The sequence below is a fragment of the Octopus sinensis genome, linkage group LG3, assembly GCF_006345805.1.
Source record: "Octopus sinensis linkage group LG3, ASM634580v1, whole genome shotgun sequence".
NCBI lineage: Eukaryota > Metazoa > Mollusca > Cephalopoda > Octopoda > Octopodidae > Octopus > Octopus sinensis.
Window position 1 is genome coordinate 157,355,310 of NC_042999.1, and position 17,498 is coordinate 157,372,807.

A 17,498-nucleotide genomic window follows, 5' to 3' on the forward strand; every position below is an offset into this window, starting at 1 on the left:
CACCACCATCGCTCCACCCTTGTCGGCCGGTTTTAAGATGATGTCAGCGCGGTGACGGAGACATTGAAGGGCCAAGAGTTCGGCTGGGGAGATGTTTAGATGACGGGGACACCTGGAAAAGTTAAACTGGTCCAAAGCGTGCTGGCAGGTGCCCGCAAAAAGATTGACTATTTGGAACTCGCCAGGAGCTGGCGTCCACTGGGATGGTCGGCGGCCCAGGTCGGTGAAGCAGTCCTCATTAGATGCAGGTGGAGTATCGCAAAAAAGTGAACAACATTGGGAAACGATGAAATTAATCACAATATATTTCGACAACACAGGAATTTTATTCATCAAAGTAAGTACCATTAAAATCAACACATTTTTGTCAATGAGTTACAAGTTTGTTTACTCCAGTAAGATTAAGATCTGAAGTTCTGGAGCTGATGAACTCTTTGAATGCACTTTCAGAATCAGTTTGGTTTTTGAAGTCCATCTCTCACAGGTACATATGTGCTTTTGACGGTTTTATAGATATTTCAAAATTATGATGCTATGATGCTAGGTGTTTCAATTATTTTGTCCAACCCCTGTATGTATATATATATATATATATATATATGGATATAGGACATCACCAACTGTATACACAACATGAAATACAAAAACAAACAAGTTAAATATGCAAACAACGAGAGAAAAAAGGAAAACAGGACAAGTAAGCATAGAGAACAATCCTTCATCAGTTGTCGGCTATCTACATTCAACGACAATATGGATCTTCAAAGACAGTTGCTCCCATAAGTTCTGAAATAAAATTTAGGATTTATGGAGGGTCAAATTTGGGAACCAAAACAGGACAGTGGAAGCATAAAAAAGAAACCAAATGAAAACAAACATGGAGGGTTGTTAAACCAGAATGAGAGGAAAATAGTGAACGGTGGGAGGAATATTTTCTTTGAAAAGAGAAAAAATAGAAGAGAGAGAAAGAAAACGTCCAGTTCTTTGAACGTCTGTGCAGGAAGGTTTGGAACAAGAGTCTGATGCTTCTAGAAGGGAAAAGAAATGTGACATGATGCCACAACATAAAATAAAAATAAGCCATTCAACTATAAAATGATTATAGTACTTATGTTTATAAAAGGAGAGAGGAAAAGAAAAGATAGAAGAAATGACAAAAAAATCTTACCTTGTCGACAGCAGCTGAATTTATAAGAGGACCCATAGTTATTCCAGGCTTCAAGCCATCACCCACCTTCAAATTAGTTTCAATCGCTTTAGCAAAAGACCTGACAAATTCATCATGAATTCCACTTTGGACAAGAAAACGATTTGCACACACACATGTCTGGTTGAAAATAAAAATGCAATGCAAGATTTTCACAAATGTATACAAAACTTTAAACTTTCTAAATTTATTCAATATAAGTTGAATGGGTAATTAATATCGTTTTCTTAAATTGTATAACAGTGATCACTAGTATTTATGGCAACATACCTGTCTAAATGCTAACCAACTTGATTGTGAAGCGGGAATAGTATCCCAAACAAATTAGATAAGCAATGTAACATGTCTTTCCACTAAATATAATTTGATGCTTATTGTACAATTTTAGAAATCATCCAATGCCTAAAACATTAAAATATTCTTCACACAATAATAATACTAAATCTTACTTATTCTGGTAGACTGACAAATATAATATAGCACCTTACAGAATTAAATTTCTAGTTTCCACTTCCTAGGTGACCAGGTCTGTAATGGGGGTGGATGGTCAGAGAGTGTTACCACTAGAATAAGAATAGCCTGGGCAAAGTTCAGAAAGCTTCTATCCCTACTAATGACAAAGGGCCTCTTGCTCAGAGTGAAAGGTAGATTGTACGATGCACATGTGTGAACTGCCATGCTTCACGGCAGTGAAACATGGGCTGTGACTACTGAGGACATGCATAGGCTCAAAGAAATGAAGCTAGCATGATTCGCTGGATGTGTAATGTCAGTGTCCATGCACAACAGAGTGTAAGAACCCTGAAGAAAATGTTGGACATAAGAAGCATCAGATGTGGTGTGCAAGAGAGACGTTTGCACTAGTATGGTCATGTACTATGGATGGATGAGGAGAGATGTGCGAAGAAGTGCCACTCCCAAACAGTTGAAGGAATCCAGGGTAGAGGTAGACCCAGAAAGACATGGAATGAGGTGGCCAAGCATGACCTTTGAACATTGGGCCTCACAGAGGCAATGACGAAAGACTGAGACCTCTGGAGATATGCTGTGACTGTGAAGACCCAGGAAATAAAGTGAGTTCACAGCTAAAACTTGCACTAGTGTCGCATAACCAGCCCCAGCTCATTCAAAAGTACCTTGGATCGTAGGGTGACCTGCTGTGCTTGAGGAGATCTATTGAGTCAAGTACATCAAAATCAAAATCAAATGGAAATTGTAGTTGTGATTTCCATACCGGTGGCATGTAAAAGGCACCATCCGAATGTGGTTGATGCCAGTGCCACCTTGACCGGCTTCCATGCCGGTGGCATGTAAAAAGCACCAACCAATCATGGTCATTGCCAGCCTCCTCTGGCCCCTATGCAGGTGGCATGTAAAAAGCACCCATTACACTCTTGGAGTGGTTGGAGTTAGGAAGGGCATCCAGCTGTAGAAACTGCCAGATCAAACTGGAGCCTGGTGCAGCCTCCTGGCTTCCCAGACCCCAGTCAAACCGTCCAACCCATGCCAGCATGGAAAACGGACGTTAAACAATGACGATGATGATGATGATGAAACCCACTGAGATATAACATTTTCCTTTTTTTTGAATCAATCAAATAGATTAAAGGCCTTCAAATTTTAACCTTGTGTCTAAGGTGAAATCAGTAATTTCTGTTTTAAACAAGTTCTTTTTCATAAACAAGATGTTACCATCAAGTTGACTCAGTCCAAGCATATGACTGATATTTACTTTCCAAGAGATACAAGAGGCAAAATTAAATGACAACTAGGTTTTGTTAGTCATGAGGCTATTTTTCATATACTTATTTTTCATATCAAGTGCAAATTTCCATCTGCATCATATCAATAAAATAATCAGGACAGCAAAAATAATAATTACACATACTGAAAAAGTATTCCTTTACTATACCCCTCTCTATACACAAACAACACTCAACTAAAGCCTTTGTACTCGTGACAATTGCAGATAGCCTCTCATGCCAAGTGCACATAGATATCATTATGCAAGCTGAATAGCTGAATACTTGAAACCGGTTGGATCAAAGACTTAAGCTAAAAGCATTAAGCCCCTGGGCAAGGAAAACGAATGTGCTTATACAAAGAAACAACAAATAGAAAGGGTCTTTTGACTATCAGATGAATGTAACATAAGAAATAGAATTATACATATAAAATGGACTTTGTGTGTATATATACACACACATATATATATATACACACATATACACACACACATATATATATACACACACATATATACACACATATATATACACATACACATATATATATACACATTATACATACACATATACATATATATATACACATATACATATACACACATATATATACTTACATATATACATCTTCCAATAATATATATATACACATATATATACACATATATATACATATATATATACATACATATATATACATATATATATATATATGTATATATATATATATATATATATATATATATATACACATATAAATATATACATATATATATACATACATATATATACATATATATGAATAAATAAATAAATGGAGTTGAACGAAGATGCTAACAAAATTCCTTTACTCTCAACATATGTTTCGAAGACAACATGGTTTTATTCCAAAAGAATAAATGCTGTAAGATGCAATCTTCTCATCAGGCTTGCGCATCGTTTTTCACGATGAGTTAACTAAAGCCAACTTCTTAGACATTACCCTCAATTTACAGAATAACTCATACTTCCCATATCATAAACCTTCCACAAATCTTAAGTATATTAGTCTTTACAGTAATCACGCTAGGGCAGTTACCGATAACTTAGTCAAAAACATATCTCTTAGACTGTCTAAATTATCTGCCAATGTTGACATTTTTAACCAAAAGGCAGACTTCTATAACACCGCCTTGTTAAAAGCTGGCTATAAAGAGAAAGCATCATACATCGATTCTGCTCATTCTAGACCTACATCTGCTTCTCCAGATAAAATAGATATTTGTAATAGGAATAGTGATTTTAATTCTAATAGTGTAAGAGCCCAATACATAATATAAATTCTTTACGGACCAGGGGAAGTAAGCGCTATTTAACCCCGAATTTCCAACCCAGAAATTTCCCCCCTACTTTTACAAATAACACTACGTACAATTCAAAAGTCACTAAGAATAGTATCTGGTTCATAATCCCTTTCGGAAAACAAATTAAATCGAACCTTCCCTTGCAGTTCCCAAAAAGTCTAGATATTATTCAATTATCAATTCCCACATAGTTAGACTCGCTTTCTCTAACACTAGAAATCTTTCACAAATTATATCTTCTCACAATACCAAGCTGCTAAATAAAGGTTTTTCACCCGGGAGTTCCAGCATTAATCTTGCTAACTCCAACCCCTCATACAATTATAATAATAAGAATAGTATTAATAATAATAGTAACGGTAATAGTGATGGTGATAACAATGATAATAATAATAGTAATAGTAATAGTCGTGTTAATAACAATGGTAATGTTAATAATAATAATAATAATAACGGTATTATTGTTGATAGTATTATTAGTTGTATTAACAATAATAATACTAATAATAATAGGAATAGTGTTGTTAGTGGTGGTAATAATAATAGTAACAACAATCATAGCAATAAAAATTTCGTTTCGATCTCAGAGAACAACACCAACAGAATTAAATTTTTGTCTAATAATTCTAAGATTAAGAATTCTATATACCAGTGTAAAATTTCTTCTGGTACCGATGTCTTCTTCTATATAGGTGCGTCCACTTCCCAGTTATCCAAGAGAATTTCAAACCATTATTCATCATTTAGGGATAGTAAAAAATGACATAGTACAGTGCTAAGTAAATTAGTTTGGTGTCTTAAAGACAATAATATAGATTTTAAGTTAGATTGGTTCATACTGTCTGTATCCTTTCCTTTTGATAAAGACAGGAGATTTTGTAACATTTGCAACTCTGAACTCTTCCTATTTTCTCTTCTCTAAGGATCCCTTTGTAAACACACTTATAGAGAAATCGTACAAATGTAAACACTGGCAGAAACATATCTTTTACTCATATAAATGATTTCGATAGTCATTATAGTTTGAACAATTAGTTTAATGTGCACTCCACTTCAATAGAGAAATCCATTCCTAAGCCTTTGAACATTCTTTTAATCAACGTACCCCTCCCTCTCTATTTGTTCCCTATTTATTATTCCTTTAACCCTTCTCTTCCTACTATCTAACTTTGACGTCAATTCTACTAACGGTTTTTTTAAACACTTATTAATGTTTTGTTTATCATGTAGGCAGTCATCATAATTGTTATAATGTCTTGTTGTCGAGTGAGGCTCCCTTTCTTTCCTGATGAGGAGATTGCATCTTACACCGTTTATTCCTTTGGAATAAAACCATGTTGTCTTTGAAACATATGTCAAGAGTAAAGGAATTTTATTAACATCTTCGTTCAACTCCATTTATTTATTTATTCATATATAACACACAAATTTCTGCACATGAACCTGGAGTTTCTACCTTTGGATAGGTCGCTTCAACCGTGTTTCTGATGTGAATTTGCTACCCTGGTATTGGTTCATCGAATTTTCCATGTTGACGGTAAACATAGGATAATTCATTCACCTATCGATATATACATATATACATACATATATATATATATACACACACACACACACACACATACATACATATATATATATATATATATATATATATATATATATATATATATATATATATATATATATTTATACACACACATATATATACATATACATATATTACAACTGGCTTATCCAACAGAGAATGTTTCAAGCTACTTTTCAGCACCCCTTCGTATATACATATACCCCCCCACACACACACACACACATACATACACACACCAACTAACTGTTCACCCTGTAAAGTGATTGGCTACATGAGTACTATTCAACCACTGTTGTGTTGGTGTTTACAAGAAAATACACCCAATACTCTCTCTAAATTTACTAGCATTAGAAGTGCATCCAGCCATAGAAATTAAGCTAAATGACACATATGTGGATCTAGTGTTTGGCTGAGTGGTTTCAAATGAGACGTGACTCAGATCATAAAGAGTCATTCAACCTATTTACTAACATAGAAGGCAGTCATAAAAACGATGATGATGATGATGTATATATGTATGTATGTTTATCATTTTGATATACTTCCTGTTGCTGATTTTTAATCCTGCATGTCTGCTTTTCAAGTGTGGTGGTATGTCCCATTGGTCTATGAATATCTTTGTGGTATTTATGTACTGCGAGCAGGATTTCCTGTATGTTATGAGGCTTTTTTTCATGGTGATACTGTACTAAATTTTAATGAGGGAAAAGTGAAAGAATTTAGAAGAATGCCTTAGTTTCTCACCTGACCAGAACAACGGAATTTACATGCCATAGCTCCACTGACAGCTTTATCAATATCAGCGCTATTAAATACAATAAATGCGGCATTTCCACCAAGTTCAAGAGATAATCTTTTCACTGTTGATGCTGAATTTAACAACAATTTCTATAATGATGAAAAAAAAGCATTTATTTCAAAGAGAGTATGTTTAATTTCAAAAAATACAGCTTCAAATTTGTTTTGCTATACACAAAAGAGCAGAAATGATTAACCATATATCAAGTTCATGAAAGTAATTCAAAGGGCTAGATTTGTCACATTCTGTGTCACGCTAAATCTCCCAGAGAACTAGGTTATGGGTACATATGTCTGTGGAGTACTCAGCCACTTGCATGTTAATTTTACAAGCAGGTTGTTCCATTGATCAAATCAACTGGAACACACACCATCATAACCAACGGAGTGCCAGCTGTTTCGTTGAACGTTTGTTGCAGCACTTTCAAAATGGTGTGTAATTTTCTGTATCACTTTCATTTCCTTTTCTGGAGTTCTCTCTCTCTCTATCCACTCAGTCAAAGTCGACTCTTGGTCACTTGTTGGATCAGTGTCCTCCAGTCAGTTCTATCCTGGGCTGCTTCCTTCAGATTGGCCATGTCCATTCCAGTATCACTCCTGATGGTGTCAAACCAGCGGGTTCTTGGTCGGCCTCTTCCTCTCTTGCCACTGACCATTCCGAGCATGATGTCCTTCTCCAGGGATTCTCTCTGCATAATATGACCAAAATATGCCAATCTACGCTTGGTGATCCCAGCTTCTAGCGACATTTTCAGCCTTATCTGCTTAAGAACTTCTTGTTTTTTGGAGTTACTTTCCTTTAATTAGGTTCCCATTTTTTTCTCCAGTACCAGCAATTAAAACAGTTTGACTGAACCACATACAAAAAAATGATTAAGTACGATGTTTCTTGAATTTTGTAAACCTTCGTTAAATGTAATATTTTCAGTATTTTAAACCATCAGCAATTTTCACTAAGGAAGATCATGCTTGTAAACACCTTTTATTGTAAAAATAAGAAACATTTTTAATAATTTTTTTTTACACTGGAGAAGAAATTTATTTTGAAAATATTTTTTTTGAAGTGAGGGTGTGGCAAGAAGCTTGTTTCCCAATCACATGGTTCGGGGTTCAGTCCTACTAAGTGGCACTTTGAGCAAGTGTCTTCTACTATAGTCTCAGGCCAACTAAAACCTTGTGAGTGGATTTGATAGACAGAAATTAAAACAAACCCATCGTGTGTGTGTATATATATATATATATATATATATATATATATATATATATATTATATATATATATATACAGCAAATATAGGCAGGTTCTTATGACAGTTGAAATTTCATAAGACAACACTTGGTCTGTCTATTGGTTTATTACCACTAAAATACACTTTGTAAAATGCAGACACGAGGAAATTTTGCTCTTTGTATTTATACAATTTCTAGAGGTTCATAGGTTCTTTAAAAGATAAAATTTTTTAAGTGAGCACAGGGAACATATTTTTGATCCATTAATACAAAGTCTTGTCTAAGAAACAGTCTTCAAGTCGATGGGGTAGTTAATGTTTGCGTCCTTAAGTTTCCAGATTAATACTGAGAGTATTGTTGTGTGTCTCTTCTCAAGGTGCCTAAAGGAAGGAAAATGGGTGTATCTGGATTTAAATTTTCCTTCCATGGATCCTATATAATGTTTGGTCTCTGATTGGCCGGTGTCATAATTTGTAGTTACTTGTGCTTCATAAACAACTGAAGAAGTTTTGCATGCTTGTCCAAGAGGACATTTGGACTTATTTCTGCAAGTGCATCCAGGACTGGTCAAAGTCAGCAGTTGTATGTTGATATACTTCTTTACCTTAGTGGGACAGAAATATGTAAGTTTAATTTTAAGTCTATTAAATATTTTATTATTGGGAATATGATTATCTAATAAGAGCAAGAATCTTCTACGTGTACATGCCTTAACATTTAGGGAGAAGGGCAAGGCAAACATAAAATACAGCAGGATCTATTCTTACAAGATATTTGAAAAGAGGAATATTATGAAAGATTTTATCAGCAAAGTTATTATTTTGTTAAGCCTTTATTTATATGGGAATGCCTTTTCAAATATTTCTCTAGTTGAAGAAAGATATGTGATTCTATAACTAGTGTTATGAATTAAGTTCTTAAATATAACAGGAGTGTGGCAAGTGTGTTTATTAATATATTTTAGGTTTACTTTGGGTTTATAGTAGGGTTTATAGGAATTAGCCTTAAGGTCTAAAGAAACATCTAAAAAGTCGATCCTAGTTGGGTTAGTGTGGAAATTAACTGTTTTCTGAAAGAATCCATAGCATGGTCATCATGTTGTATGACACTGTGAAAGCATCATTCCAGGGTACAATAATGCCATGATTGAGGAATTTTGAATTTAAACGGTTTTAATATGTATAAACCAACCAAACCACATATATCTGCACTGTCATACAAACCTATTGGGACATCAAATAGGTCACAAGTGCTATCTTTTCCGATCTGAATATATCCACCACTGCATGATAGTATTTCACATGCTTGCATAATCAGGCTTATTTCTTGTTCATTGGTGGTTAGAAACTGACAGGTAAGTTCCAGCGTATCAAGATATCACCAAGAAACCATTGGTCCATAGAAACAAGTTAGAGGATTCCTTAATTTCATTATCAAAATCTCTTTAAAATGTTTTTGCTCATTAAAACTAGCTGAGTCTCAGCAGGGTTAATTAGCCTGCATTTAGGTCTATCATAAAAGTCAGGTTCATGGTCTTTCAGTGTAATGAAAGCTTCCCTAATATAACTCTTTTACTTGTTTCAGTCATTTGACTGCGGCCATGCTGGAGCACCGCCTTTAGTCGAGCAAATCGATCCCGGGACTTATTCTTTGTAAGCCCAGTACTTATTCTATCGGTCTCTTTTGCTGAACCACTAAGTGACGGGGACGTAAACACACCAGCATCGGTTGTCAATCAATGCTAGGGGGACAAACACAAACACACACATATATATATATACATGTATACGACAGGCTTCTTTCAGTTTCCGTCTACCAAATCCACTCACAAGGCATTGGTCGGCCCAGGGCTAAAGCAGAAGACACTTGCCCAAGATGCCACGCAGTGGGACTGAACCCGGAACCATGTGGTTGGTAAGCAAGCTACTTACCACACAGCCACTCCTGCGCCTACAGGAGTGGCTGTAACTAAGCATTCAATTCTTCAGTTGATATTAAACTTTTTGACAAAGGCTTTAACTTCTAAGTTAAAAGGTATATACCTATCGATCTTGCATAGGTTATTCGTCTTTGACAGCATTTTTAAATCCAGCAGCTGAAACATTTGGCCCTTATTCAACCACTTCATCAAACAAATAAATAATGGCCTACCTTTCCGACACCTGTTGATCCTGTGAAGGAAATGGTTGCTATTTTAGGGCTTTCACAGAGAAGCTTTCCTACAGTGGGAGTTTTCTCTCTGGAAGATGTCACAACATTAACAACTCCAGCCGGAACACCTGCTTCTTCTGCAAGCTGAATAATAAAAAAAAAAAGAGGAAAAAAGCAATAGAAATAAAATGCAGGCAAAAATAGGATAATTTTAATCCTTACGCAGAGATTTACTAAAAAGCATTAACTAGTACAAAACGGACCTTACAATAAGTGAGCAATTCTAAATAATGCATACAATAAGAAACTTCATGAAATCTTTGTCAGTTTACAGGTGAAACCAATGACATCTTCTGCACAACATCTTTTCAATTCTCTTATAGCTGTTTTATCTTCTACACATAATAGTTATCCTGAAGGCCTGATGTTAAAAGTTGAAGCAGAAGCATATTTATTCAATTGCAGCTCATAGTTATAACAATTATCAGAAACGTACTGGTGGCATAATTATTAAATCCTTAAAATCCTTAAAAATGTTTTAGCCCGAAGGCCACGGCCATGCTGGGGCACCACCGCTGAAGGAAAGGGAATTCTTACAGCACCTAGGTTTCCCAAGCGGTCACCCATCTAAGTACTAACTAGGCTCGATGTTGCTTAACTTCGGTAATCAGACGAGAACCGGTGCTTTCAATGTGATATGGCCGTAAGCCATATCACGTTTATTATTTTTATATAAATCTTTGATATGTCAGAAATCATCACCATCATCATCATCATCATCATTTAACGTCCGTTTTCCATGCTAGCATGGGTTGGACGGTTCAACTGGGGTCTGTGAAGCCAGAAGGCTGCACCAGGCTCCAGTCTAATCTGGCAGTGTTTCTACAGCTGGATGCCCTTCCTAACGCCAACCACTCCGTGAGTGTAGTGGGTGCTTTTTACATGCTACCGGCACGGGAGCCAGTCAAGGCGGCGCTGGCATCAGCCGCGTTCAGATGGTGCTTTTTACATGCCACCGGCACAGGGACCACAACTACAATTTCCATTGATTTTTTATGTTGATGTACTTGACTCAATATATTATAACTTAAATGGTAAAAAAGGAGCAAAATGGTCTTTTTAAAATATCATTCCACTTAGTGCCTAGCACATGACGACTACATTTCCACTGATATTACTTGCATATAAAGAAAAATTACAACAGTATTACTAGTTAATATAATTTACACTCCATTGATTTAGATTACTCTTCTACAGTATCTGGCAGTACTAAATAAAAAACCATATATACTTGATTAATAGTCGATCTCATGTAAAATTCAACACCCTATTTTTGGTCCAAAAATTGAGAATTCTCCATAGACTCCTTATAAAAGTCGACCCTGGTATTTCCCGAATAACAGGACAACATTTGTGGGTCAAGGTACCATATTATCCTGTACATAGAATTAACACTGTTACAAAATTGTGTGGCTACCTCACTGTAGTCTGCTCTATAGGTGGAATGCTGGGTGCTTATAGTAAAACACCATTTAGTAGCGAGCACGGATCTCTCCGGTTTGAACGGCAGTTTTTTCTAGCGGTGTCATATGAAATTGTCACCCATAATTATGACCCTAGAATTGATCTATTGCATTTCAATCACTTTTGGGGTTAGGGTTAGTTAGGGTTAGGGGTGGGAGAAGGGTATCTTTTTTTCTTCACAAATGTAAATAAACCCAATCTGTTTCTTAAACGAGGGACATATTCATACGGCACAGAATGTTTTTTTTACCTCAATAGACGTCAGTGATTGGTTGAAATTGCAGAAATTGAAGAAAGGAAAACAACAAATATCTTACAAACTATAGAATTTTCTCAATAAAGCCAAGAGAAAAAGATGTTTTATAAACACATTCTACCAGTATACGAAGTTAAAAATTTTTTAGTTACCTAGAAATTATGTTAAAAACTGCCGTTCAAACCGAAAAGATCCATGAGCACTACGCATCTGTTGATGGGTGCTACATCAGCATTACTAAAATGTATGCACAGGATATGTTGCAAGCCTGCATACTTTTCAAGCGCAATAAACACATGCATCATACACTCATTTACATGGTAAGAAACATGTTTCACACACAGCACTCTTGGCGAACACTGGCAAGTGCCACTGTCATACGAAGTATGACTTTGATAAGCCTCAAAACATTTACTTAATCGCTAGATCCGTGGTTTCCATGCAACCCTCATATTTTACTAAGACATGTGTTTTAATGCATAGATTTGGTAATATAATTATAATTCATTATGTTTTTGTTTTAATTCACTTACAGATCCCACTTCTGACAAGCATCTTTTTTAAATGGTGGTGCCCCAGCATGGCCACAGCTCGTGAGCTGAAGCTAGATAAGATAAGATAAGATAAGATCAGTTGGGCTTCTGCTGGCAGAACCGTTAGCACACGGGGCGAAATGCTTACCAGTATTTCGTCTGCTGCTACGTTCTAAGTTCAAATTCTGCCGAGGTCGACTTTGCCTTTCATCCTTTCGGGGTTGATAAATTAAGTACCAGTTACGCACTGGGATCGATGTAATCGACTTAATACCTATGTTTGTCCCCTCTATGTTTAGCCCCTTGTGGGTAATAAAGAAATAGGTACTTCAGATTCTAGCTTGAATTTCAGCCCCTCAAAAGTAGTATCCATGTAATACTTGACCCCATGTATTTGACATAAAAAATGCCATAAAAATTCGACTTTTCCTTTCGGGGTTGATAAATTAAGTACCAGTTACGCACTGGGATCGATGTAATCGACTTAATACCTATGTTTGTCCCCTCTATGTTTAGCCCCTTGTGGGTAATAAAGAAATAGGTACTTCAGATTCTAGCTTGAATTTCAGCCCCTCAAAAGTAGTATCCATGTAATACTTGACCCCATGTATTTGACATAAAAAATGCCATAAAAATTCGACTTTTACACATGTATAAATGGTAATACTATTAACAAGTGACAGTAGCATAGTTTTATAACATAACTAAAGATCTAGTCACAATATATCAAATCTATACAATGATTTCATAAAAAAAATACACACCTACCGTCATCCCAAAATAAGAAAGAATATCAAAGAAAAATGACATTTTGTAGTGTTAATATAATTATAATTCATTATGTTTTTGTTTTAATTCACTTACAGATCCCACTTCTGACAAGCATCTTTTTTAAATGGTGGTGCCCCAGCATGGCCACAGCTCGTGAGCTGAAGCTAGATAAGATAAGATAAGATAAGATCAGTTGGGCTTCTGCTGGCAGAACCGTTAGCACACGGGGCGAAATGCTTACCAGTATTTCGTCTGCTGCTACGTTCTAAGTTCAAATTCTGCCGAGGTCGACTTTGCCTTTCATCCTTTCGGGGTTGATAAATTAAGTACCAGTTACGCACGGGATCGATGTAATCGACTTAATACCTATGTTGTCCCCTCTATGTTTAGCCCCTTGTGGGTAATAAAGAAATAGGTACTTCAGATTCTAGCTTGAATTTCAGCCCCTCAAAAGTAGTATCCATGTAATACTTGACCCCATGTATTTGACATAAAAAATGCCATAAAAATTCGACTTTTACACATGTATAAATGGTAATACTATTAACAAGTGACAGTAGCATAGTTTTATAACATAACTAAAGATCTAGTCACAATATATCAAATCTATACAATGATTTCATAAAAAAAATACACACCTACCGTCATCCCAAAATTAAGAAAGAATATCAAAGAAAAATGACATTTTGTAGTGTTGTAAACCACTTCTCAGGTTTTATTCTTACCTGACAAAGAGCAAGAGCAGACAAGGGTGTATCTTCAGCAGGTTTTATAACTGTAGTGCAACCAACAGCCAGCAGTGCACCGAGCTTCCGGGTGATCATTGCAATGGGAAAATTCCACTAGGAAGATTTAAATACAAGAATACATAAATTTTGGCCCTTTTTCTCTAAACCTAATTTGCTGAAATTTAAACAATGGGTCAAATAATATATGAAAGAGTTATGTTATAAGGTCAGTTAAAATTCATCAACTATCAATCAGTATGATAAACACTCTCTGTACAATTATAAAATTATCTATTTTTCCCTGAAGTCGAAATATTTAGCAAATGGTCCCATCTATGATTATTTGTTGAGACTAAGGAAAAACTGCATCATGTTAGAGTCATAGAAATTATTAAAAATATGCATGTACATTGCAGTATTCACTTTTAATTTATCATTCTTTCATAATTATATATTCAACAATGTATAAGTATCAAAGTGTGAAGGCACAATGTCCCAGTTTTTAGGGCAGCGGACTCGCGGTTTCTTTCCCAGACTGGCCATTGTGAGTGTTTATTGAGCGAAAACACCTAAAACTTCCACGAGGCTCCGGTAGGCAGTGGTGGCAATCCCTGCTGTACTCTTTCGCCACAACTTTCTCTCGCTCTTTCTTCTGTTGGCCTGCTTGCTCAGCCAGCAGGGTGGCATTATTTGATGGCTAAAACAATGTGAAGCGCATTGTGACTAGCGATGTGTAGCATCATCTGATAGCCCGGTCGGTCAAGGTGATCACAGTGATAAGTATCAAAGTGAGTGACCAAATCATAAATGTACCACGAAAGACATGAATATTTAATAATATATCATTACAAAATACAATGTGAAAAAAGCCAATACATTATTGTATACAAGCTGTAAAGCTTGCAATGACTCAACAACAACACAATATATTCTTTATTATAACTTTAGAGAATGAAAGAACCAAAGCAGATCATAGTTTTCACAACTGGATATCAGACATGATTGCAAAGCAATCATGTAGTTTCAGGTTCACTCCCACTGCACAGCACCTTGGGTAAATGTACACTGTTATAGCTCAAGGCTGACTAATGTTTTATGAGTGCATTTAGTAGACAGAAATTGTACAAAATTCAGCATATATGAGGGGGTACTCAAAAGAAACCGGAAATTTGCAGAATATTATTTTATTCACTTAGTTTTACATGTTTATACTTTTGTTGCCTTCAAAGTATTCTCCACTTGAAGCAATGCACCGGTCCATAAGTGTTTTCCACTGTTCAAAGTAGTGTTGGAACTCTTCCGAGGTGATGCTTTTAATGCCTCTGTAATTTTTTTTTTTCTTTCACCTCTATCATATCTGCAAATTCCATAGCCCCAGCTTTCACCACCAACAATGACCTTCAGAAAAAGGTCCAGATCAACTTTCAACTGTTCTTTCGGTTAACGATACACATTCAGTCATGACTGATTTTTATCTTTTGTGAGCAAGTGATGCACAAATTTAGCTGCAACTCATTTCATTCCCAATTCCTCACTCAAAATTCGTTGGCAGGAACTTCAGGACACATCAGATGTATCAACAAGTTCGTTAATTGTTTGGTGATGGTTCTCCACAATCAGTTCATGAATTTTCATGATGTTTTCATTTGTTCAGGAGGTCGACGATCACTCTGAATGAGGTTGGTCCTCAAGCAACAAGTGACCATTCCTAAAGCATTGAAACCACTCGGAAACTTGTGTTTTGCTCATGACAGCAGCCTTGTAAGCTGTTTGAAACATGACAGCTGTTTCAGTCACTGTTTTCCACAGCAGAAAATAGTACTTCATGATAGCACACTTGTCCTTTTGTTTCAGTCATCACAAAACTCAATGAACTGGGAAGAAACACTGTGAAACGAAAGCACACCAGGTGGCAGTATGATCCCATCAGACAATGCCAGCTGGCAGACTGATGCTTGAGGGCTGCACTAAGTGGCTTCTAGTGGTGGAAGCCTAAACTACAATGGGTTTGTCCTCCATTGAATGTTACTGGCTACTTTTGAGTACTCCCTCATTCATATATATATATATATATATATATATATATATATATATCATCATCATCATCACTTAACGTCCGTTCTCCATGCTAGCATGGGTTGGATGATTCGACCGGGATCTGGGAAGCCAGGAGGCTGCACCAGGCTCCAGTCTGATCTGGCAGTGTTTCTACAGCTGGATGCCCTTCTTAACGCCAACCACTCCATGAGTGTAGTGGGTGCTTTTTACGTGCCACCGGCACGGAAGCCAATCAAGGCGGCGCTGGCATCGGCCACGTTCGGATGGTGCTTTTTACGTACCACCGGCACAGGGATCACAACTACAATTTCCATTGATTTTTGATGTTGGTGTACTTGACTCAATGGATCTCCTCAAGCACAGGGTCTAAACAGTGTTTCTTTACTTGCCACCTGCACAGGAGTCAGTTCAGCAGCACTGGCAACTGCCACGTGCCAGATATAGGATTAGTTCAATTTATATATATATATATATATATATATATATATATATATATATATATATATATATCATCATCATCATCATCATCATCATCATCATTTAGCGTCCGTTTTCCATGCTAGCATGGGTTGGACGGTTCAACTGGGGTCTGTGAAGCCAGAAGGCTTCATCAGGCCCAGTCAAATCTGGCAGTGTTTCTACGGCTGGATGCCCTTCCTAACGCCAACCACTCCGTGAGTGTAGTGGGTGCTTTTTACGTGCCACCCGCACTGGTGCCAGACAGAGCTGGCAAACGGCCACGAATGGATGGTGCTTTTTATGTGCCACCGGCACGAGGGCCAGGCGAGGCTGGCAACGGACACGAAACGGGGCGGTGCTGGCAACGGTCGCGAAACGGAAAGTTCTCTTACATGCCACCGGCACTGGTAGCACATCCGCAATTTCCATTGATCGATTTCGATTCTGATCCTCACTTGCCTCAATGGGTCTTCACAAGCAGAGTTTCAACATGCCACCGGCACTGGTAGCACATCCGCAATTTCCATTGATCGATTTCGATTCTGATCCTCACTTGCCTCAATGGGTCTTCACAAGCAGAGTTTCAACATGCCACCGGCACTGGTAGCACATCCGCAATTTCCATTGATCGATTTCGATTCTGATCCTCACTTGCCTCAACACGTCTCACAAGTAGAGTTTTGTGTCCCAAGAAGGGAAGGTATGCATACGTAGGCTGGCTCCATCCCATGTAGAAGGCCACGGGTTGTGGACTCACTTGTCCTGCCGGGTCTTCTCGCGCACAGCACACTTCCAGAGGTCTCGGTCTCTAGTCATTTCCTCAGTGAGACCTAAAGTTCGAAGGTCGTGCTTCACCACCTCATCCCAGGTTTTCCTGGGTCTGCCTCTTCCACAGGTTCCCTCAACCGCTAGGGTGTGGCACTTTTTCACACAACTATCTTCATCCATTCTCGCCACATGCCATACCAGCGCAAACGTCTCTCTTGCACACCACAACTGATGCTTCTTAGGTCCAGCTTTTCTCTCAAGGTACTTACACTCTGCCGAGTGTGAGTACCGGCATTACACATCCATCGGAGCATACTGGCTTCATTTCTAGCGAGCT

At 37.1% G+C, this 17,498-nt stretch overlaps 1 protein-coding gene and 1 non-coding gene across 4 annotated transcripts in view; both read right to left on the bottom strand.

The window, feature by feature from the left end:
- The window catches only part of LOC115209390 (succinate-semialdehyde dehydrogenase, mitochondrial), a 90,738-nt gene that overhangs the window by 17,092 nt on the left and 56,148 nt on the right, over positions 1-17,498 (bottom strand). For all 3 annotated transcript variants that reach the window (XM_029777779.2, XM_029777778.2, XM_036501536.1), the window contains 4 exons: positions 13,874-13,990; positions 10,065-10,208; positions 6,631-6,774; positions 1,169-1,327 (listed from right to left, as the gene is read on the bottom strand). In XM_029777779.2, the coding sequence (XP_029633639.1) occupies positions 1,169-1,327; positions 6,631-6,774; positions 10,065-10,208; positions 13,874-13,990 (564 nt within the window). The remainder of the gene's footprint in view (positions 1-1,168; positions 1,328-6,630; positions 6,775-10,064; positions 10,209-13,873; positions 13,991-17,498) is intronic.
- On the bottom strand, positions 10,655-10,773 carry LOC115209977. Its single transcript, XR_003881347.1, has one exon. It is a non-coding gene; the product is annotated as a 5S ribosomal RNA (ribosomal RNA).